The sequence below is a fragment of the Marmota flaviventris genome, chromosome 6 (genome assembly GCF_047511675.1).
Source record: "Marmota flaviventris isolate mMarFla1 chromosome 6, mMarFla1.hap1, whole genome shotgun sequence".
NCBI classification, from domain to species: Eukaryota; Metazoa; Chordata; class Mammalia; order Rodentia; family Sciuridae; genus Marmota; species Marmota flaviventris.
Genome location: NC_092503.1, coordinates 147,336,286 through 147,358,541, shown reverse-complemented (window position 1 = coordinate 147,358,541; position 22,256 = coordinate 147,336,286). Strand labels below are relative to the sequence as shown.

Genomic DNA, 22,256 nt, shown 5'->3' with positions numbered 1-22,256 from the left:
GCCTCAGGTTTTAGTCTGGGGTGGTGGGATCCCCTTCTCCAAGGTCCCCATTTCTGTCTACCTATAGATGATCAATCTCCTCCTCAATACTGAACAAGGGTCATCCTCTCCTTCTTCCTTCCCTGCTCTTCCTGCCAAGATAACCCGAGCTAAATTTTAGGCAGCTGTGTTTATCCTTGGGTGATCCTTATGTTTGCCTTTTTTTCCTCATCTGCTTTCTTCCTGTGTCATTTTTCCTTCCTTGCATTCATTTGTGTTGTAAGTTATCCTAATATCCTGTGTTCTTTGAGGTAAGGCAACCAACAAATACTGAAAAGAAAAAGCCCCCAACAACATCTTTTAGGGTAACATTTTTATATGATAAATTAACTACTGTAGAGAGTGATTTCATTTTCCACCAAAACTTGTGTAAAAATCAGAATTAAGTACCAGGATTTTACTTCTCTATTTCTATTTTTGCCCATCGAGCAAAAATACAATCAAGATAATTACTTTTTTGTAGACAGTGTAACTACAAAATATTCTCCTCCCAGTAGCAAACAAACACATCAAGCATAAGACACTTAGAGTTCATTGAAACCAAGTAACGTGCATTAACATTACAGTTCTCGGACTTCTTGCTTATACATTTGCTCTTACTACTTCTAAGCCCAGTCACTTAACAGGGTGGATTCCAGCCAGAGGCGCAAGGATATTTTTAGATCTTCCAATACTCAGCTCACCATCCACAAGATCATTTCTCCTCTTCGTGGCCTAGTTCTTGATATACTATCATTCCTTCCTTCCCCAGGGCACTTAGGAAATAGTTTCAGTTTCATGCGGAGCAAGGGCTTCAGGAAGAGTTGTTCCACAGGGTCCATGGAAATGAAACCTGAATGGAAGGGCCAGATACAGCACAGTATGAGCTCTGAGTTAGCAAAGGGAACGTAAAATTGCAGAACATCACACACTTCTCAGTCACACCCAGAGTAAGATCTGGATTCTCAGATATGGTATTTCAGATTCACTCCTTCAGCCCCTGACAACTCAAGATGCCACTTGATGATGGGTGACTGAGGGATTCTAGAGAAGCAAGAGATTGGCCTCTGTGTGCTTCGAATCAGAAGTTTATTTAATGGGTAGGGAAGTGTAAAGGGTTGTAAAGTGTAATTTGTGATTGTAGTGCCAGATTCATAGCTGAAATATGTGTCTGCATATGAATATACATACATATATCTATATGAAGACAATTACATAGAAAGATATCCTATGTTCATGGATTGGAAGAATTATCATCATGCAACACCCTCAAAATTCCAATGCCATTTTTTCATAGAAATAGAGGAAAAATCTTAAAATTCATATAGTACACCCCACCCCACCCTGCTTAACACACAGACTCTTTATAGCCGAGGCGATCATGACAAAGAGAACAAGCTGGAAGCATTGCACTAAATCACTTCAAATATACTATAAAGCAATAGTAATTAAAGCAGCAAGAATAGGCATTAAAAGAGCCACAAGGCCAATGGAATGGAAGAAACCTGGAAACAGTCCATGCATCTGGGGTCAAGTTTGTTCCCTGGCACTGGGGATTGAACCCAGGGGTGCTTGACCACCGAGCCACATCTCCAGCCATTTTCATTTATTCATTTTGAGACAGGGTCTCACTAAATCATTTAGGGCGAGCCTCGCTAAGTTGCTGAGGCTGGCTTTCAATTTGTGCTCATCCTGCCTCAGCCTCCCAAGTTGCTGGGATCACAGGCTTGTGCCACTATGCCCAACTGGTCAATTGATTTTTTTCTTTTTCTTTCTTTTTTGGTACTGGAATTGAACTCAGGGGCACTGGATCACTGAGCCACACCCCCAGCCCTCTTTTTGAATTTTATTTAGAGACAGGGTCTCACTGAGTGTGTAACACCTTGCCTTTGCTGAGCCTGGCTTTGAACTTGTGATTCTCCTGTCTCAGCCTCCCCAGCTGCTGGTATTTCAGATTTGCTCCACCGTGCCTAGGTGATTAATTGATTTTTGACAAAGGTGCCAACCATATGATAGGAAAAGGACAGTCTCTTTTAAAAATGGTGTGGGAAACTGGATATCCACATGTAGAAAATGAAACTGGACTCTTCTCTTGCACTGTATACAAAAATCAGTTGCAAATGGATTAAACAGACCTGAGACTATAAAACTACTAGAAGAAAACATGGGGGTTGGAGGAATACTTGACCTTGGTCTAGGCAAACAGACAACAAAAGCAGAACTAGACAAGTGAGATTACACCAAAATAAAAAGTTTCTGTACAATAAAGAAAGCAATCAACAGAATGAAGTAACAACTCATGGCAAATTATTTTGAATGGGAGAAAATATTTACAAGCCATATGTCTCATAAGGGGTTAATATATAAAAAATACAAGGAACTCAAACAGTTCTATAGAAAGAAAGCAAATAATTTGATTAAAAAATGGGCAAAGGGCCTGAATAGACATTCCTCAAAAGAGGACATACCAGTGGCCAACAGGGAGTTGAAGAATGCTCAGTATTGCTAAATCATTAGGTATTATCTAATCAGATAATACCTTACTATTATCTGATTAGATAATGCCTAATTAGATATTGTATTATTTAAGCACAATAAGATACCTCACATCTGTCAAAATGACTTATCAAAAAGACAAACAATAACAAGTGTCAGGATATGGAGGAAAGGGAACACATGTACATCGGTGGTGGGTACATAAGTTAGTCCAGCCATTATGGAAACTGTGGAAGTTCCTCAAGAAACCAAACAGTTTCCACATGATCCAGTCATTCCACTCTGGGCATCTACATGGTGACGAGACAGGCACACCCCATGTACACTGTAGCACTAGTCACAATGGCCAAGTTATGGAATCAAAACTAAGTATTCGTCCAGAGATGAATGGGTAAAGAAAACGTGGTCTAGAAGCACCGTGGAGTACTTCAGCCTTCAGGAAGAAGTTCAGGGACTTGTGGCAATGTGGATGGAAACGGAGAACATAAGGCCACCTGAACTAAGCCAGCACAGAAAGACAGATCCCACACATCCTCCCCTACAGGCAGGATCTAAAACCATGTGACCCAGAGAGGCCGAACGGAGTTACTATCTGGGGTGGGAACTGGGGAGATGCCGGCTAATGGGCACAAAGCCTCAGACAGGAGGGAGAGCAGAGGCTTTTTCTTTGTGTATATGGCACAATGGGGTGGAGACCATAAACGATTCTGTATTGTACCTTTCAAAATTACTCAGCATATATTTCAAATGTTCTCCCCATAAAAAAAATAAGGATTTGAGATGGAACAGCTTGAGTGAATTATTCATACTGTATTCGTAAATCACAGCATCACCTTGTATCCTATAAATATATGCATAATATATTTGCAACTATAAGTTGTCAATTTATAGTTTTAATACACACATAGATATTCAGAGAGCATTCACGTGTACATAAGAGGGACGAAACCTCAGGCACCGCCCAGACCAGGATTTTAGCTGAGTCAACAAACCTCTCAAACCATCCCCTGGACTTTCTGAGCAGCCTCTGACTTAGAAAGTAGAAAAGGCTGAGGGGTAGCTCTGTGGCAGAGCGCTTGCCTGGCGTGCAAGGCCCTGGCTGCTGTTCCTAGTACTACCAAAAAATAAAAAATAAAGTTAAGGAAAAAGAAAAGAAAGTAGAAAATGAGAATGAGGAAGAGGAGGGAGAAAAAAGAAGAAAAATCAATGGTTTGTGTTTCCTTTAAGGAAAAACATGTAGGACAGGAAGAATATCCTATAAACTATGAATAAAAAGCAAAAGCAGAACTTTCAAATCCATTATTAATGAGGAAACCAGTTGAGCAAAATTACAACAGAAAGGGCCTTTCCTCAACGTAGTTCGCCATTCATATTATTTATTCTTGACATAGCACACATCGTGAATGCCTCAGCCTCCAAGTCCACTGTCCTCTGATGGCGGCTACTTCATGGACAAATCCTACCCACAGCCAGTCATGGAGAGCTTTTAGGGAATTCTCAGACCCTCAACTTCCATATATTCTCTTTCCAAAGAAAGTGGCTTTGAGGGCCCCTTTCTTAGTTCACAAAAGCATGCTGAACCCCCACCTGCCTCAGATCTTACAGTGGTGTCCCATCCTGAGTGTCAAATGGCAGGGGGTAAAAATAAAGGGTCATTTAGAAACTGGCATAGACCTAAGAAGAGAGAGGCTTGGGGGCTCATCCCTAGGCAGGTAGGGTGGTTTCCTTCTTGTCTTGGGTAAAGCTGATTGGGGTCTCATAGAACCAACAGACATTAAATAGGACACAAAAGCACAACACCACCCATTACTTGGATAAGGCAGTAGAGGGGCAATGCTGTGACAAAAGCCCTTCAGTGCTGAGCTTATGTGGCCCGGGCTCCTCAGTACCTACGTTTATGCAATGCAAAAAGCAAGACTTACAATTGACAACAAAAAAGTATATATCTAGGTTGGCCAGTAAAAATCTTCCCCGTGATTCCTCAGAATGGAATAGAAGACACAGACAGCCGGCTTCCCCAGGGTAAGCCACAAAGTGTCTTAATTTCTTTGAGTGGACTACTGCTTTTTTTACTCACCAAGGAATTTTATTTTGTAAAAGCATAAACTATCAGAAATGATAGGTTGAATATCTAAAAGGCTTCAGGACTGGAAGTATTATGCATTTCAAATTTGGTAATATATAGTTTTGAAGGTCATTTTATACCATATCTTAAGTAATTCTCGGCATGAAACAAAGTTTCATGGTAGAAAGTATTCCAGTTGTGGCATCATGTCAGTGTCCAAAAAGTTTGGGACGTTAGAGCATTTTGGTTGGATTTTTGGACTAGGGATACTCAACCGATACCGCAGTAGAGCATGCAAGAAAGGTGAGCTCCAAACTGATCCCTGCTCAAACAGAAGGGCTTTAAAGCTGACCAAAAGAAAGAAAGAAAAGGAAAAGGAACAAGTTCAATGAAAATCTGTTAAGCTTGAGATGGAAAAGAAAAAACCAACATCGTGAAGCTGTGTGTTTAAACTTGTTGCTCGAGGACTGGTTTCCCCAGGGGAACGTTTGAGCAGGATCAGGGGGTGGTTGCAGGCCTTCCTCTACACTTCAGCCTGATAACCCTGAGCTGCAAGCCGGGCTGGCTTCCCCCACCAGACTACTCATCAGGGGACAGTCTGACGAGAGGCACAGGCAGCCATCACTGCTCCCCAGAGACACCCACACACGATGATGATTCTCGCAGCCTGTCTCACTGGTAAGGGCTTCCAACTAGCAAGAAAGCTGTGTGTCTGAGCAGACATCGCAGGTTCTCAAAACAGTCGGGAGCTGGGGAATGACTGAAGTGGCAGCAGCTGGTTTGGGAGGCTGGACCTGTGTGACAATAGGTGCTATGTGCCAAAAGTCCCTTCTTAACTTGCAGGAAGCATTCTCTCATCCAGTGTCCTTCCCAAGGAGACATGGCCACCACACACAACGGGCACCTTGCTGCTGCCCGTCCATCCACAGCAGGAGAGAGGTGGCCCACTTCTAATCTTGGGTTAAGAAAAGACCCAAGTTTTCTTTTCTTCTTTTTCCTATCTGCATTTTCTTACAAAACTTCTGCAATGATGATTTGTTTTAATTCTTTATAATCATTAGAAATTAGGTGGAGATCAAATGGCTAAAAACAAGCCACATTAGCAGAATTGAATGGGAACAGTGCTTCAGTAAGTTCATCTGTTCACTCATCAGTGTTCAGATGAGAGGCTTGAGTTTCCTGGCTCTGATGTCACTTTCAGTGATGCTAAGCAGACAGTTGCTACACACATGTGACACAGTGCAAATCAGAGGGAGCCCTAATGTCCATTTGTCAGTGGATAAGTTAGAAGGCAATTTAATTTTTGTAATATACCAGCTTTCTTTTTTCTTTTCTTTTTTTTTTTTTAGTACTGGGGATTGAACTCAGTGGCACTTGACCACTGAGTCACATCCCCAGCCCTTTTTTGTATATTATTGGCAGACAGGGTCTCACTGAGTTGCTTAGCTCCTCACTTTTGCTGAGGCTGACTTTGAACTCGTGATCCTCCTGTCTCAGCCTCCCAAGCTGCTGGGATTACAGGCATGAGCTACTGTGCCTGGCCCCATACAAATTTTTGTATAGACATGCTTTCATTTCCAGGGCTGTATACCAAGGAGAAGAACCAGTGGGTCCCATGGTAACTCACCATGAAACTGCCAGACTGTTTCCAAAGCAGCTATACCACTGTCCATTCCCACCATCAATGTAAGAGGACCCTAATGTCTTCAGCAACACTTGCTATTTTTCTTCTTTTTATAAATTATGACTATCCTTGTAGTTGTAAAGTGGTATCATATTGTCATTTTAATTTGCATTTCCTCAGTGACTAAAGATGTTGACCATCATTGTAAATGCTTACTGGCCATGTGCATATATTTGGAGAAATATCTTTTTAAATTTTCGGACCATTTTTAAGTGAATCCACAATTGTCTTTTGAATTGTAACAGTTCTTTACATATTGTAAATATCAAATATTAGACTTCCAAATTCTGATTTACCCATTTTTCTCATGTGACTTTTACTTGTGTTTTAACTAACACAAGGTCACAAAGATTTACTCCTAGATTTTCTTCTAAGGAGCTTATGGTTTAGCTCCTACTTTGAGGTGTGAGGTCCAGCATCCGGCTTTGTGGATGCTGTCATGAAGGGGTCCGACGTCACTCTTGCCTGTGGCTCTCCAGCACGGTGCTGAGGAGACTCTTCTTCCCCCCACTGAATTGCCCCAGCAGTCCTTGCAAAGATCAGTTGCCCACAAACATGAGAGCTTCTGACTAAACTCTCAGCTCTGTTCCACTGACTTTATGTATCTGCCCACACCATCTTGATTAAAGCAACTCTTCAGTAAGTTTTTAAAGATATTTAAAAACTTAGTTGTAGATGGACACAATAACTTGATTGTTTATTTTTTTTTAATGTGGTGCTGAAGATTGAACCCAGTGCCTCACATGTGCTAGGCAAGCGCTCTGCCCCTGAGCCCCAGCCCCAGTCCCTGTCGTAAGTTTTGAAATTAGGAGATATAAGTTCTCTGACTTTGTTCTTTTTTCTTTGGCCACTTGGGTTTCTTTGAATTTTCGTAGGAATTTTGGACCATCTTGTTAATTTCTGCTGTGAGTTTGATAGGAACTGGGTTGAACTAATAGATCATTTGGGGAGTACTGTCATCTTAATGATATTAAGTTGTCCAGTCCATGAACATGGGATATATTTTTGTTTATTTAGGTCTTTATGTCTTTCAATAACATTCTATAATTGTTAGAGCATCAGTTTTGCACAGAAGAGAATTCTTTTAAAAAACTGTCATCTAGTACTCACCACTTACATACAAATGAATAACTGTGGACCAAGGACTGAGTCTGTCCTGATGATAGGTTTACATGGAAAGACCGGGCCCACGTCTGTCAGCTCACCTGAAGGGGACCCTGTTTTTATCCCAGTGAAGACCCAGAGCAGTGATTCTCATCCTACCTGCACATTAGCATTACCTGTGATGCTCAGGGCACCCCTCAGATCAGTGACATCAGAATCTCACGGGGTGGCACCCAGGCATCAGTATTTTTTTAAATATGCAGCCACTGTGGAAAACCACTGCTTAATGACAAGAAGTTTCAGTGAAGTTTGTGTTTTATTTATTTCTATTTATTACTTATTTATATTCTATTTTATTCTAGAGAAGAATTAAACACACTAACAAGAGTTAAAAGTAAGCTGGGCACTGTGGTGCACTCCGGCAATCCCAGCAGCTCGGGAGGCTGAGACGGGAGGATCGCAAGTTCAAATGCAGCCTCAATAAGAGGGAGGCCCTAAGCAACTCAGTGAGACCCTGTCTCACTGAGACTTACAATGTGCACTACAGAGATCTGCACGTTGCACACAAATTTAGGAAACAGGAAAAAGTACCATACCATGGCCACAAATACAAATATTCTTGGTGATTAGACCAAAGAAAACCTAGGTTGCCTCACAATGAGAACAGCAGATGATGAGGTTCCTCGAGGTCTGGCCCAGGCCGACCTGGTAAGCACTGCTATGGCCAGATCACAGGAATATACAAATGACAGTGACGTCTAGAGGACACAGAGCCAGGTGGTGAATCCCCGGTACAGTCTCCCTAATCTGCAGTCAGTGATATTGTTCTTCCATAAAAGCAACTACAGCCAAAAAAGAAAACACAAACCAGGCTCCACCCCTCCCCACACAGTCTCGTAGGTGACGAGATGCCACACCTAAGCCTGTCCTCCACCTCCCGTCGCCCCTCGGTCCTCCCTGTACCTGAATCTGTCTGTGGCTGGGGTGCTCTCCGTGTTGAACTCGGCCACTGGCACGCCCCTCGAGGCCACCTGGGGGGCGAACATGGCTGCTGGGTAGACCACAGAGGAAGTCCCCACCTACAAGGCAAGCACACAGAAATGGACAGTGACCATACTATGGGAGGAGAAACAGTTTTTCAGAGAAACTTACGTAGATTCAGGCAGGTCTGTGGTTGCAGGTGTGGGAAAAGCTAAGCTGGAGGAGACACAGTGCAGGGTGTCCAGGGGACACGCTGGAAGTTAAGAGGTGTCCTTGTAGCCAATCACTTGATTGGAAAGAATGTGTGACGTAAAAGGGAGAGTTAGGCAAGTGGACACAGTGGCAAAGAAATGACCCAATTGACATGTTTTGAGGTAGAGCTTTGGTTTTGTTTTTGCTCTTTGAAGTTATACAAATAATCCATGTTCTTTTTTAAAGTTGGAAATATGAAGAAAAAATATTTATTTCACCCATAATCCTAGTACCCCAAGATAACCATTGTCAACATTTTAATATATATCCTTTCAGGACTTTCCTTATAAAATATACTTATAAACATCATTTATAGAAATGGAAAGACTGGGCAAGAACCAGCCTTTCTCCTGAACAGTCTGTCATGAATGCTGATGGTGCTCAACACTGGGCGCACCTGATCAGACACTGGCTAAATGGATGTGTACCCACCAGAAAGCACCTTTGTTTTTAAAGACAGATAAAGGAAATTTTGAAATATTCATATGCTTTGGCTAGTTAATTCACTCCTAGGAAGTGTGTCCTAAGGAAATTAAAGAGCTTGCTAAGATTTATATCTAAGGATATTCATTACAGCAGTGTTTAAAATACCAAATTTTCAAACAGCCCAAAATGTCCAACTGTACAGGATTAATTCAGTGCATCATTTTATATCCACGTGATGGAGATCATGCAGGCAATTAAAAGGTGACTCAGATTCAGATGCACTGACATGGAATATGCTGAGTGAATTGCTAGGTAAATAAATCAGTTTCAAGACAGAAAATATATCAAGAACTCATTTTTTTAATAGTAATCAATGTGCATGTATCTGCATAAGGAAAGGTCTAGAAGAGAGGTGGGCAGACTTTCTAGACACTTACATAAGTAAGTGTTTCAGGCCTTGCAGGCCTCCTGTCTCTGCCATTGTAGTGTGAGAGCACCCAGAGACAGTGTGCGGAAGAACAGCCACAGCTGTGTTCCAATAAAACTTTATTCACAAAACAGGGCGTAGATCAGATTTGGCCTGCAGGCTGCAGTTTGCTCACCCCTGGTCTACAGGAAAACATACCAATTTCAGAATGGTGATTTCTAATTTCCATTTTATAATTTGATTTTCTTAATTTTTAAAAATTTTCTCCTTTTATCAATGAACTTTAATAATGAGCATGGATTATACCTAAAGTCTCAATCAATGACATGTTCTTTTTTTAATGTTGCAGACAAGACAACATTAGTTTCGCATCTTAAGGTCAACTCTTATTCATTGTTTCTTAGTTTTTCTGTAGGACACCACAAGACTTCTCCACATACTTCTTTGAGGAAAGGAGGGAGGGGGGAGGCGAGAACAAACTCCTTCCCATCTTTAGTGTGTTAGAAGACCCTGGAGACTAGGGAAGGGTGTGACTTACCACCAGGCATAAGTCACAGAGTGCCAGCTCTCTGTCAACCTCCTCCAGAACGGCAGGATCCAGGTTCTCTCCAAACCACACCACGTGAGGTCGCAGCAGGCCCCCACACCCTGCCTCTTCACACCTGGAAGAACGTGATCCTTAAGTCACCCCAGCCAACCTGCCAGGTAGGCTCACAGGTGGATGGAGGAAGGCTGGGGCCACCCCAAACCCAGGCCAGCCAGAAGGGTCACCTCTGATCCTTCTTATCCCAGTATGACCTCGTCCTGGACATGAATGAAGGGCTAAGGTGAGCTGTCCTGTTACGTTTTTCTCTCGACTCTGTGCACCAAGTTGTGTGGACATTTTTTCAGCTGAACTTAACCTTCTGTTACTAAAAAGTCTTCTTTCTGCTACTTCATTTTACTCAGTGGCACAGCCGTACTCAGTTACCCAGACCTGGGTGAAACACTGGCCTCAGATTTGCCTCTACTACACAAACCACCCCTAAGTTCATCAGTGACCTTCCGTTTCTTCTCTGATTCATGTCTCTCTCGAGTCCTGCCTTGAACCACACTCTCCAGGATCCACTAGAAAAACTGAATATTTTGTCTTTTCACACTTGGCCTCATGGGTCAGGGCTAGTTTCTGCATTTGTACAATTATGTTAAGGGACATTTCACTGAAATTAAAATGTTTAGGTCTTGATTTCTGATTTTTTTCCCCCAACCTGAACACAAATGCAAATCAAAGGTTTTTACCCACCGGGGAAGTTTCTCAACTGGGATTCTGGCATCTTCCGTTTCAGGTTCTGGAGCACTGAAGCAAATAATAACAGAAAAGAAAGAATGTCATCAGTGCAACCAAACAACAGAGGAACAAGGTCATTCTTAGGTATTTGTTTAGCAGAGTAGCCCATGCTAGCTTAGGAGGGTCCGAGGATAGACCCCAAAGAACTGGAGAGATGGAATTTGCATGGGGCGAGGCTGGAGTGACCAGGCGTGTACTTCATCATCATGGGCACCTTCTGCAATAACCTTATATTAACATGTTTTTTATATAATTTATACTGTTCTAAGGTGGGCCAGTAGAACTCTTATTCAATATTTTGAATCTTTTCTTAAGTTTTTTCTCCAATTATAATGATAATGCATATTCACCATAGAAATGTTGGAAATTTTTGAATGATATGAAGAAAAAAATAAAAATTATAATATCTCCATTCCTGATACTATTAACATTTTGTGGTATTTTCTTCTGGTCATTGTGCTAATACACAGACACATAAACATGGATTATGTACATATGTTTAAATAAGAACTTAGAATCACATGGCAGATGGTTTGGAATCCTATAGTTTTTACTTAACCTTTCAGATTGTGAGCAAATTATTTTATCTTATGTCTGTACCTTGTCTAGTCTTATTTCTCATGAATATCTATGGAATCTTCAATGAATGTTCAATTTCTTCACATTTATGTTCAACTTAAAGAAGAAAACATAATTATTCTGTAGTGTAATATAATTACCCTTTTCCTGCTAAAGCTGGACAAATTGGACTCTTGTAATTCTCAGCCACAGCTCCACAAGAGGTGCATCGAGTTTTAAATAAGGTACCTGAAAACACACGTTAAGCAAGTTCAGAACTGAGTATAATTAAGGCAGTCATCTCTACGTTTGAAAGGGTGTGCTGTGGTTTGGAATGTCCCCCAAGGGCCCATGAGTTAACAGCTTGGTCCTTGGCTTGGAGCTATCTGGAGGTGGTGGAACTTTTAAGAGGTGGGGCCTAGTGGGAGGAAGTTAGGTCATTGGGGGCGGGTCTTTGGAGGAGATAATCAGGACCCTGGTCCCTCCACTTCCTGTGTTTCCCAGCTGCCATGAGGTGAGCAGCTTACTCCATACATGCTCCATGCCATAGACTGACCATAGACTGAAACCTCCCAAACTGTGAGTCAAAATAAACCTTTTTTCCTTTTAAGTTAGTTATCTCAGATACTTTGTTACAGAAATCTGACTAACACAAGATAAAAATAATTTTGTTCTTATACATTTCTTTGGAATAGGCTTACCCTAGTATCATGGGAAACAGACATGAAGTTCCATTGAACCAGGCAAGAGCAAATTCCCTGAAGGACTTTGCAATCCCCAGAGCGAAAATAACTAATTACATGAATAATGTGCTCTCAGATTACCTTGGACTGAAGTTTAGTGGGAAACGAAGTGGTCAGTAAGGAAGATGAAGCTAAGGGTATGACTTACTAAGTATAGAAAGGTTCAGGCTAGCAGCGTTTATAAAATCTTAACCTTGATTTAATAAAGATTGAATCTTTTACACAAAAGCAGCTCAGTGAATAATTAGTAAAAGAAAAATTAATACTAGCAACCACTTACTGAGCTAAAGCAATAATGGTGGGCACGGTTTACTGACTATTGCCATGTGCTGGTGTTGTCCTGAGCTTTTCACACACCACACTGTACATAAGCTGTCTCTTTCCATCCGCTCTCTGCGGGAGACATCGCTCCTCTATCCCATGTGGAGCTGATGGGTCTGTCCGTCACATTCCAAATACCAGCTTGGCCACAGGTTCCAGACTGGTGCTACTGCAGTGCCCAACCCCATGGCAGTAGTGTTTGCTCAAATGGGTGGTAATGGCCCGGTGAGGTCACCCAGAGGTTTATTTTCTGAGGATCTAGTTACCACACTGGAGTAAGCCGGAAGCTGCCAGAAGCTACCTCCCATGGAGCACAGAGGCAGATCAGCTGCAAAGGGAGCAGAGGTGGAGAGTGCCCCCCTGGGGATGAAGGGAAGTAAACAGACACCCCGGGGTGCTGGCCCCATCCCACCCTGACCCTGCTGAAGCAGCTGCCCGTGGCCAGCCTGCTTGCCCTGCAGCTGTGCTGGGAAGCTGTCACTGTAGGATACCTTTCCCCAGAGCCCGGGAGGGGCTCACAGGGATGCAGATGACAACAGCTATGCTAGTGGGCAGGAAGGATGGGGGCAGGGGGGCAGGGTTTTAAAGTCCGATTCCCTCACCATGGATTTCTAGAAGGTTCTTGGTGCCAGCCCTGCGGTGCAACTCATCGATGTTCTGGGTGATGACCATGACCCGACGGCCCTGACCGCTCAGCCGGGCCTCACACTCGGCGATGGCCCGGTGTGCGGGGTTGGGCTCCTTGGTCAGCATGACCTCCCTGCGGTAGTGGTAGAACTCCCACACCTGCGACGGGTTGCGGGCAAAGGCCTGAGGAGTGGCCAGGTCCTGGGGGTGACAGAGGAGGCAGGATCAGGGCAGAGAGAGGCAGCAGGCTCTGGACTGTTCTCTAAGACCGTCAGGCAGCCCCTGGGTGAGGCTGGGGCCCATCTACTTTAGGTGCAGGTTTGTGGCACCAGCCCAGGACCCAGGACTGTGGAGAAGTCAGTCTGAAATATGCTGTTGCTAGGGCAGGGGACATGCAACCTGGCCCGCCGCTCCTCAGGCAGTTATGAAACACGAGGAAAGGACTGCGTGTGAAGATGAACCTACTTTTATTTTTGTTCTTTTTTGGTACTAGGGATTGAATCCAGGGTGCCTTACCCCAGCCTTTTTTAGTTTGAGACAAGGTCTCCTTAAGTTGCTTAGAGCCTCACTAAGTTGCTGAGGCTGGCCTCAAAGTTGGAGCCCCCCCCTCTCAGCCTTCCAAGTGGCTGGGATTACAGGCGAGCATCACTGCACCCAGCTGAACCTACTTGTTCACAGAACTCCAAAATACATGAAGTCAATCTCAATTTGAGGTGCACCCAAGAAAAACATGAACTGCAAAACACTCAACTGTAGTACGACGGTTGTAATTGAGGAAGTGGGTTCTTACAGCTAAACGAGAGCTACATGCACACAACTACATACACAACACACACACAACTATACTCATACACACACACTAGAACACCACCCCTACACACTTACACACAAACTATACATATCCACACACGACTGCACACGTACATATAACCTCACATGTTAACAATATCTAAAACATCTGTGTTTTAGAGTATGGGTCTCTTCTAGAAGAGGCCAGCCTCATCACTGGTGAGTGAGCAGAGCAGGGCTGACTGGGGCTGGAACGGATGAAAGGACACAAGGAAGCCCTTTCAGGGACAGACCGTTCCACATCTTGCCTGTGGAGGTGGCGGTGTGATCGAGCTGCACACACACCTTTCACAACTCAGCAAACTGTACACACCCTGCACGTGTGTACTCCGTTCTGCTGAATCCAGCCTCCATTAGCACTAGCCTTCAGAAGCGTGGCTTCTCTGTCTGGGACGCGTGTCCCCGTTCACAGGCGGGCCCCCAGCTCACCGTCAGCCCTCTTCTCCCTGTCCTGGCAGCACTGCCCTCTGTGAGCACGCTGTCCCCTGGAGGACCCTCGTCAACCCTGCACCCCTCCCTCCTGCTCACCACCCAGGACTCAGTGGCCTGGAGGAGCTCACAGGTGACCTAGGACTGTGTACGTGGGGTCCTTGGCATGGGGTTGGCCTCTCTCCTGCCACAAGTGCTCAGCCTCCTTGGACACCAGGAGCGCCCTCCCCCTGTTCCTCCTGGGGCCTGCGCCCCTGCGGCTGCCCCCCCAGCAGATCTTGCTTCCTCTACCCTGGTGGCCCTCTGCTCCTTTCTCCCCTCCTTGACCTTCAAGGGGATAATCCCCAGGCCCCGGAGGGGACATCTGCCAGCCTCAGACACTTAATAGAGGAAAGAAGGGGCGAGGTCACAAACCTTCATGCAACGACAAACTGCCAACCTACTAGGTGTGGAAGCCATGTCCTGAAGTAATAATTCACGACTGTCTTCATCCAACCACAAAAACATCTATTAAGCACGAATAATATGCCAGCGTTCTGGGAACTGGACAGTACAATAAAACAGACCAAATTCCCTGCTCTCTAGAATTAAGACTGTACCACGCCAGGGGCCTGGGAGGGCACAGAAGGCAAAGGGTCGTGCTGGGATATGCTGGAGGAACAGTGCTACAGGGTGGGTCAGGAATCACCCCCAGGCCCAGGTGTGGATGGTGGGACCTTCAAGAGCTGAGGCCTTGAGGGAGGTTTTGTCACTGGGGACATAGCCATGAAGGGGACTGTAGGACCCTGGGCTCTTCCTCTTTTCTCTGTTGCTTCCTAGCCAAGAGCCAAGTGGCTTTGCTCCTCCGTGCTCATCCCACCCAGCCCCAAAGCCCTGAATAGTCGTGGCCTGAAACCTCCAAAACTGTCATCCAAAATAGACCTTTCCTAAGGTGATTATCTCAGGTATTCATTATGATAATAGAAAGCTGAATAACACAGAAACAATCTATGTTGCAATCATGGAGTTGGTCACACAACTATATCCATTTGTTAAGATTCATTGAATATATGCTTAAAATTGGTGAATTTTGTTGTATGTAAATCTCAATAAAAATTAAACAAAACAAAACCCAGATCCATTTACACCCTCTTAGAACTTCTATTCTAATGGTCTTCAGTCAAATATTTAAGCATCAAGTTGGGGGCAGTGGTGCACGTCTGTAATCCCAGGGGCTCAGGAGACTGAGGCAGGAAGATCACAAGTTCAAAGCCAGCCTCAGCAACTCAGCGAGGTCCTAAGCAAATCAGCAGGACACTATCTTTACATAAAATATTAAAAAGGGCTGGGGATGTGGCTCAGCAGTTAAGCACTCCTGGGTTTAATTCCTGGTACCAAAAGACAACAAAACAAAACAAAAACATTTAAGCATCAAGCCCTCAGCCTTCAACGATTCAACTTTTAATATGAATATTTCACAGAAACTTTAAAAATGTGAAAAATTTAATTTAAATTCTTTAGAAAAGTAAAATTGTGCTAACAAAAGTTTTCAGATTCTACTTTAATGTAATTACTGGGAAAAATTTAATTTTTCTGTAAGTATAATCTATTTATATCTAGAAGGTAAAGACAGTGACTGTTTAAATTTGAGATCTTTATCACAGGGACATTATGTTGATGCCAAAATCAACAGGACAAACTTCTCCCTCTGCATTTCGGGCATGGGTACAGGTTCGGAGCCACACTCTGTTTCGACTTCATTTAGAATTTTTTAATGTTCTGGAAACATTACCAACCTGAGCTTGCCACCTTCTCCAGTAGCCTCCCGCTCCTCGGAATGTTGGTACCCCACTCTCAGCACTGATGCCTGCCCCCGAGATGATGACGATGTGCTTGGCTTTGGCAAAACATGTCCGAAAATGGGCCATATCTAAACGGAGAGGAAAACTGGTGTTGACCCCGTGTACTGTTTACACATTTATATCCCATATCAACTGTCTCTATTTGGAAACTTGACCTTGTATGAAGTTACACATTAAGATACTTACGTAGAAATACTTCCATACAAACTTCAATCATGAAGTCACTGTGTCCCTCGGCCTGAAGGGTGAGTGTGTGGCACTTTAAAGAAGCAGGGGCTTTGGGCACAGTGAGCTCCGCCTCCCACCCAACCCTTCCTGAGCCTCAGCTGCCTGATGTGTACCATGGTGCCTTCTTAGAGCAGAGCTGCTGTGCAGATTTTTAAAAGACCGATGGATAGGAACCTGCCTCCCTTCATAAAAGTCACAACAAGCATGTGCATTTGTGTGAAGGCTGAGCTGAGGGCCATTGGGTCCAAAGCCCCAATTCCTCCCTGAATCCATCTTTCCTGTGGGAGTCTTGCTCATTCCATCTTCCCTCAGCACAGCCACCACAGGTGAGGATAAAGTCCCCCTGCCCTGGGAACAAGTGCCCTGCCCAGCATGGACGCCTGACCACCTCCTCTACAGCTCACACAAGAGCCAGGCTCTCCCTGGGGCACAAGAAGGCAGATGAACCCAGAGAATAGCACACCAGCAGGTTCCCGTGAGCACAGACTCGCCTTGCCTTCCTGCCCCAGCAGCCTCCTCCTGCCTCATCCCAGGGCAGCATGTGGTTGGCAAGGGCTAAACATGTGTAGATCACAGGTGGCATCTTTCTCCCCAGAAAATGTCCTCATCCCAGGTAAGGAGCAGGAGCCACACTTGGAGCGGACAGTGGGGGAGCTGCCGCTGCTGCTCTTGGGCAGCAGAGACTGGAGAAGGGCTGTGGTCCAGGCGCTGCCCGTGGCCGACCAATGCTCTTCTCCCCCAGGCCCCGTAGCCCTGAAGGCCCTTAGGGGGACAACTGCTGTGGCCATGGTAGGCCAGACCTAGTGGGTACAGAACTGGGGACAGTTTCCAAGAGGAGAAGGGGGATTCCCTCTTCCACCATCCCCGAAGGACAAGCGGGTGCTGGCCCAGCTGTGACCACAGCAGGTACTGTCACAAAAGCAGGGTACACCCCTGACATGGATGTCTTCCAGGAACAGACACCCTGTGTGAAAGCATGAAAGATTCCAGCCAAAATGGAACGGAATTCCTCAGCTGACCAAGCAGGTAGGTAGGTGTCCTGGGCTTCCCCTCCTGAGGTAATGCCAACCAACATCCAACATTGACTGAATGAGTGTCCCTGAGAGACAGAAGCGGGGAAGGAAGACAGTGGGATGGGGGCTCGGAAACAGTTGACTTGAGTGTTAAAGAGAAATGGGGTCTGATTTGCATCCCCAGCTGGTAAAGCAGGACCCACTGTTTCTCATACTTGGTCTCCTTACTGTCATAAGCTAGAGCCACACGCTGTGCTGGGCCCCGGATAACCCCAGGAAAGGCCTCGTCCTCCCTCTCCTCCCCTTCCTCCCTGCTCCACAGCAGACTACTGGGAAAAGTGAGCCAAGGGGCAAGTGGACCCTCAGACCAGAGAACCAGAGCAGTCCAGCTCCTGTGGCTCTCTGGGCCATGCTCCTGGTAGTGTCAGGCTGGAAGAAACCAAGGGGGTTTAGGCACACTATTGTCTCCCAGTAAAACCAACCCACAACCCTGACAGCCAGTCGCACTGAAGCCCTGGCTGACCTCACACCTGTTTCTGAGACAGGCTGGGGAGAAAAATAAGACCCACTGGATACTAAAGCTACCAAGCCCAGAGGACCCTGGGAACAGCAGCCCAGTCTGGGTAAATTCGTTTCTACTCTACCCTAACCACCTGGAAGAACAAAGCTCAAGGACATTCACAATGAGAAAACGTACAAGTGTTTCTCTGGGGACAGCCTGTACAGCTGCTGGGTTTGGCCCCTACAAATGTCCCTAAGGACTTCAAGGTTCACCCCTGAAACTATCCCCAGCCTGAAAGGTCTTTTCTACCATGCAGATAAACTCTGTCATTTCCTGAAAAATCTATCCCTAGGTCCGGGTGACTTCTACTAAGGAACCACATAAAGCAACTTCTACAAACAAATAAGAAGTCAGTGTAGGTTTGGTTCTGGGAAAAGAGGATATAAAGTGCAGTAACGTTACTGTAGTGTGAAATCTTTTAAAACACGTTTTCTAGGGCTAGAGGTGTAGTTCATGGCAGGGTGCTTGCCTGGCTTGCACGAGGTCCGAGCACTGCAAACAAAGCAAAAACGAAAACTACATTTTCACTTGCTAAAGCAAAGGTGCCCACTTGTTCTGTGGTTCCAGACACAGAAAACCCACTTTGCGCCAAAGTCAGGTACATGCCCCAGAAGCTCCCACAGACTCTAGCAGCCTGCTGTGCACCAAGGGGCCAGGTGGATGAGTAGAACTGGGTGTTTTGATTCTTTTTTTCTGATAGTGGGCAAAATGGAAGCAGGCATTGTTACACCTGAGCAGACTCATGGTATCAGGGAGATATTCAAAACTAAGAAATAAGGCAAAAAAGAGCTCAGAGTGGCCTTTCAATGGTATATTAAAGCTCTGTGTAGCAGCTCACCTAAGGATCATTTATCTATAAACTGCCTGGCCTCCCTCCTCCCTATAGGCTAAGATCCATTAACCTGCAGAGTTTTGTCAAGTACAAAGAATTTCCAGTAGAAAATCAAACCCCACATTGCCCTCGGGGACCACCACCAGTTTTTCCCTCCTGCAGAGAGGTGAGGAGTTTAAAAGAGAAATCATGGACTGGGAGATGGCTCAGTGCTGAGTACTTGCCAGGCATGTTCGAGGGCGTGGCTTCCACCCCAGCATTGCCAACAAACAAGCAAGAACTCATGGGTTTGAAGTTTGGGAGAAGCATCAACATGCCAAACAAACGGACGTCCCTTGAGCATTAAGAGAGAATCTGTGACCCTGCCTAGGAAGGCCCTGCCCAAAAGAGGACAGGGTGGCTTTGTCCAAAGTCTCGCCTGGCACCTACTTATTATAGGCGGTCCCTTAGAACTGTAAGTAGGAAACTCAGGAAATTCACAGTCCACTGGAGAGGAGATGGGAGGACTTACTTGAACTTGGACGAGCCATTGTTAGGCAAATCTTGCTTTGAGGGGATGCCGGAGACCTCAGACAATGACACAGCTGGGAAATTAATCGGCTGGGGACAATCTGGAGAGGTCGCATCTGGTTTTATTAGAAGTACTAATTCTCCAGGCAGGCTTTTAAAAAATCAGAAAGCAAAATATAAACAATCAGAAAACATTCAAGTGTGTGTGTGTGTCTTGTTAAGGGCACTATTATATGTATTTACGTAGACCCAGATGCTCCCTGACTAACAATTGGGTTTTGTGACAATGTAAAAATATTGTTAATCAAAAATGCATTTACTATTCCTAACCTGCAAAACATCACAGCTTAGCCTCAACTACCTTAAATGTGCTTAGAACACTTACATTAGCCTACAGCGGGCAAAATCACCCAACAGGGAACCTACTTTATAATCAAGTGTTGATTACTACACATGATTTACTGAACACCTTATTAAATGCAAATAAACAGCACCGTGGTAAAGCCAAAAAGTCTTCAGAGGAATCATTGTGAGTTAGACAAGAACATCCTTAACAAAAATCCTTAGTTTCATGATATTCAGGTCTTTGTGATATTCATCCTGTGTTGACTATTTTCAATTTGTGCTCTGGAACACCCCTGAAGACACTCAGAGGTTCCCCTGAGCAGTGGCTCTCAAGTATGATGTCAGATCAGCAGTGGGGTCACCAAGACCTAGTGAGAGATGCAAAGCCTCAGGCTCTACCCAGATCACTGAGTCAGAGGACACTACGGCTGGAGCCCTTGGACCTCCTGCAGGAGACCTGAGACCACTCCAGTTTGAGAATCACTGCCTTGGAGGCTTGGGAAGAGGCTAAGTGTGAGAATTCATGCTGCTTTATTCAAAGTACAAAAACCTTTTTAAAATCTCTCTAAACGTTTGATGAAAGTACAGTTTCTATGAGACCGCCATTTCTGAGATCTGAACTAGGCAGGGAAGTTGTGAACCAGGTCAGCAAGTAGGGTCAGGATGACAAAGGCCTGAGAGTGGCTCCGCACGGTAGCATGTATCCGAACTCAAGGAATTTTATAAAAGGGAAACAAACACAAAGACAGACAAGTGGATCAATTCAAAATGACTTATCTATGGATATCAGACTATTGTGGTTGACAACAAAGTCTAGAGACAAATGTCCCTCTGTAGGGGATTTGTTCAAAAAACTCATACTCACAGTAGGCACTATGGCTTCTTTAAAAAAGAATGTCTGCTTCTACTTGTAGATTCTGGAATAAATGAAACCGTGGGGACAGGAAATATATTTGTGGCCATCAGAAGGGGCATGAGTAATTACAAAGGGACAGGAGGGGGCGGGATAATGGAACATCATAACTATGGTGGTGACTGTGTCTATCAAAACTCAGAACTTACACTAAGAAAGGGTTAATTTTACTGTAACTAAATACTTAAAAATAACAGGTACAGAGGTTCAGTTTTGCAGGATAAAAAGTTGTGGAGACTGGTAGCACAACAATACCAATGTACTTCATACCACTTAACAATACCTTTAAAATGGTTAGGATGTTTCACTTTGCTACTTGTATTTTGCCACAATTAAAAAAAAAAAAAAAGCCAAGCCAGGAGTGGTGGCATGAATTTGTAAGTCCAGTGACTCAGGAAGCTGAGGCAGGAGGATCACAAGTTCAAAGCCAGCCTCAGCAACTTGGCAAGACCCTAAGCAACTTAGGGAGACCCTGTGTTAAGATAAACAATAAAAAGGGCTGGGGATGTGGCTCAGTGATTAAGCGCCCCTGGATTCAATCCCTGGTATCAAACAACAAAAACCTGCAAAGTTGTGTCTTCTCTGATAGAGATCTCCAGGATACAGAGTTGAGGGCAAACAGTAAACAGTGTTTTGTAAGAGATGAAGAAAGGGCACCTTGGCGCTACATAAATGCAATACACGAGTCCTCAGGTGTTTATACCGACAGACTCCAGGACCCTGCCAGGGTTAGCAGCAACCCCTACCAATGTCCACTGCCACTAAACCTGATGATTACCTCTCTGGGAAACGTGCTTCCCTTAGTTGACAGCCCCCATCTGTCCTGACTTTCTACCTCTCTGGCCCTGTCACTCTGGATCTCCCATCCTCCCAAGCTCCTGACCCTGCCCCTAGCCTCCGGCCCCAGGTGAAATGGCCAGCTCCCACCCTACACTCGCAGGCCTGAGCGCCCAGCTGTCCCTGAGCCGCCTTCTCCCAATGCCTCACTGCAAGACTTAGCCGACGCCCCCTCCTCCGCACCACAGCCCGTCTGCTCTGCAAATCCGACAGCTCCACCTGCACCTGCGCCCTCCTAGGTCCACGGTCACCACCTTGGATGCTGCAGAAGGTCCCTTTCTCAAAAGGGTGGCTGGGCCCAGCGTCCTCCGGGGCGGGCCAGGCGGCCTCCCAGGCCCACCTGCGCCAGCAGGGACACTCTGTCTTGCAGCCCGGCCCCTCCCCGGTCCCAGCCACTCGGCGCTGCGCCCTGAAGGCCTCGGCTCCCCGCCCGCGCCGTGCGCCCTGCGGCTCCGCAGAGGGAGCTCCGTCCCGAGTCTGCGAGTCCTCACTCCTGGGGCCACCAGAGCCCGGGCCGACCCCTCCCACGCTGCCCTCTTCCGCCGTCCCAGGCGCCTCCCCTAGCACCACGGGCCGCGCATGCGCGCCGCAGGGAGCCGGGGACTGGGCGCACACCCCCGCCGAGCCGGGCCACCGCGGAGTCGGGCCCAGCGCGAGGGGGGCGCACCTGCTCCAGGCCGCAGGGAGGAAGCGGGCTGCGGGGCCCAGCCTCGGCGTCCTAACCGGCTGCAGCGGCCCCTGCCGGAGAGCCAGGCCTGCGCTCCCGAGCGAGGGACGCCGGTCCGTCCTGCTCACTGTCGGGAGGAGTGTTCTTTGTTTTCCTTTCTTTGCGCCACGGCGGGCTGGGGAGGGCGCGCGACCTGCTTGG

General features: G+C 45.7%; 1 protein-coding gene across 7 annotated transcripts; it reads right to left on the bottom strand.

Moving 5' to 3' along the window:
• Positions 1-337: 337 nt before the first annotated feature.
• Positions 338-21,953, bottom strand: Sirt5 (sirtuin 5). Of its 7 annotated transcripts, none has more exons than XM_027948228.2 (10): positions 21,614-21,953; positions 20,504-20,555; positions 19,295-19,444; positions 16,083-16,216; positions 13,005-13,230; positions 11,500-11,587; positions 10,736-10,789; positions 9,992-10,115; positions 8,331-8,446; positions 338-871 (listed from the first exon to the last, which is right to left on the bottom strand). In XM_027948228.2, exons 3-10 carry the CDS (start codon positions 19,407-19,409, stop codon positions 796-798), a joined length of 933 nt encoding a protein of 310 aa, XP_027804029.2. In that variant the 5' UTR covers positions 19,410-19,444; positions 20,504-20,555; positions 21,614-21,953; the 3' UTR covers positions 338-795. The 7 variants fall into 7 exon arrangements, with proteins under 7 accessions (XP_027804029.2, XP_071469796.1, XP_027804027.2 ...); XM_071613695.1 differs by having other exon boundaries at positions 21,729-21,953; XM_027948226.2 differs by having other exon boundaries at positions 21,643-21,952.
• Positions 21,954-22,256: the final 303 nt, after the last annotated feature.

What these genes read in the sequence shown, in the direction of transcription:
- Sirt5 (XM_027948228.2), bottom strand. Translation starts at nt 19,409, where the DNA reads ATGCGACCTCTCCAGATTGTCCCCAGCCGATTAATTTCCCAGCTGTGT. An exon ending in AATGGCTCGTCCAAGTTCAA is followed by an intron (nt 16,217 to 19,294) that starts GTAAGTCCTCCC and finishes CTCTCCGTTTAG; the next exon opens with ATATGGCCCATTTTCGGACA. An exon ending in CCAGCCACAGACAGATTCAG is followed by an intron (nt 872 to 8,330) that starts GTACAGGGAGGA and finishes CCTTCCATTCAG; the next exon opens with GTTTCATTTCCATGGACCCT.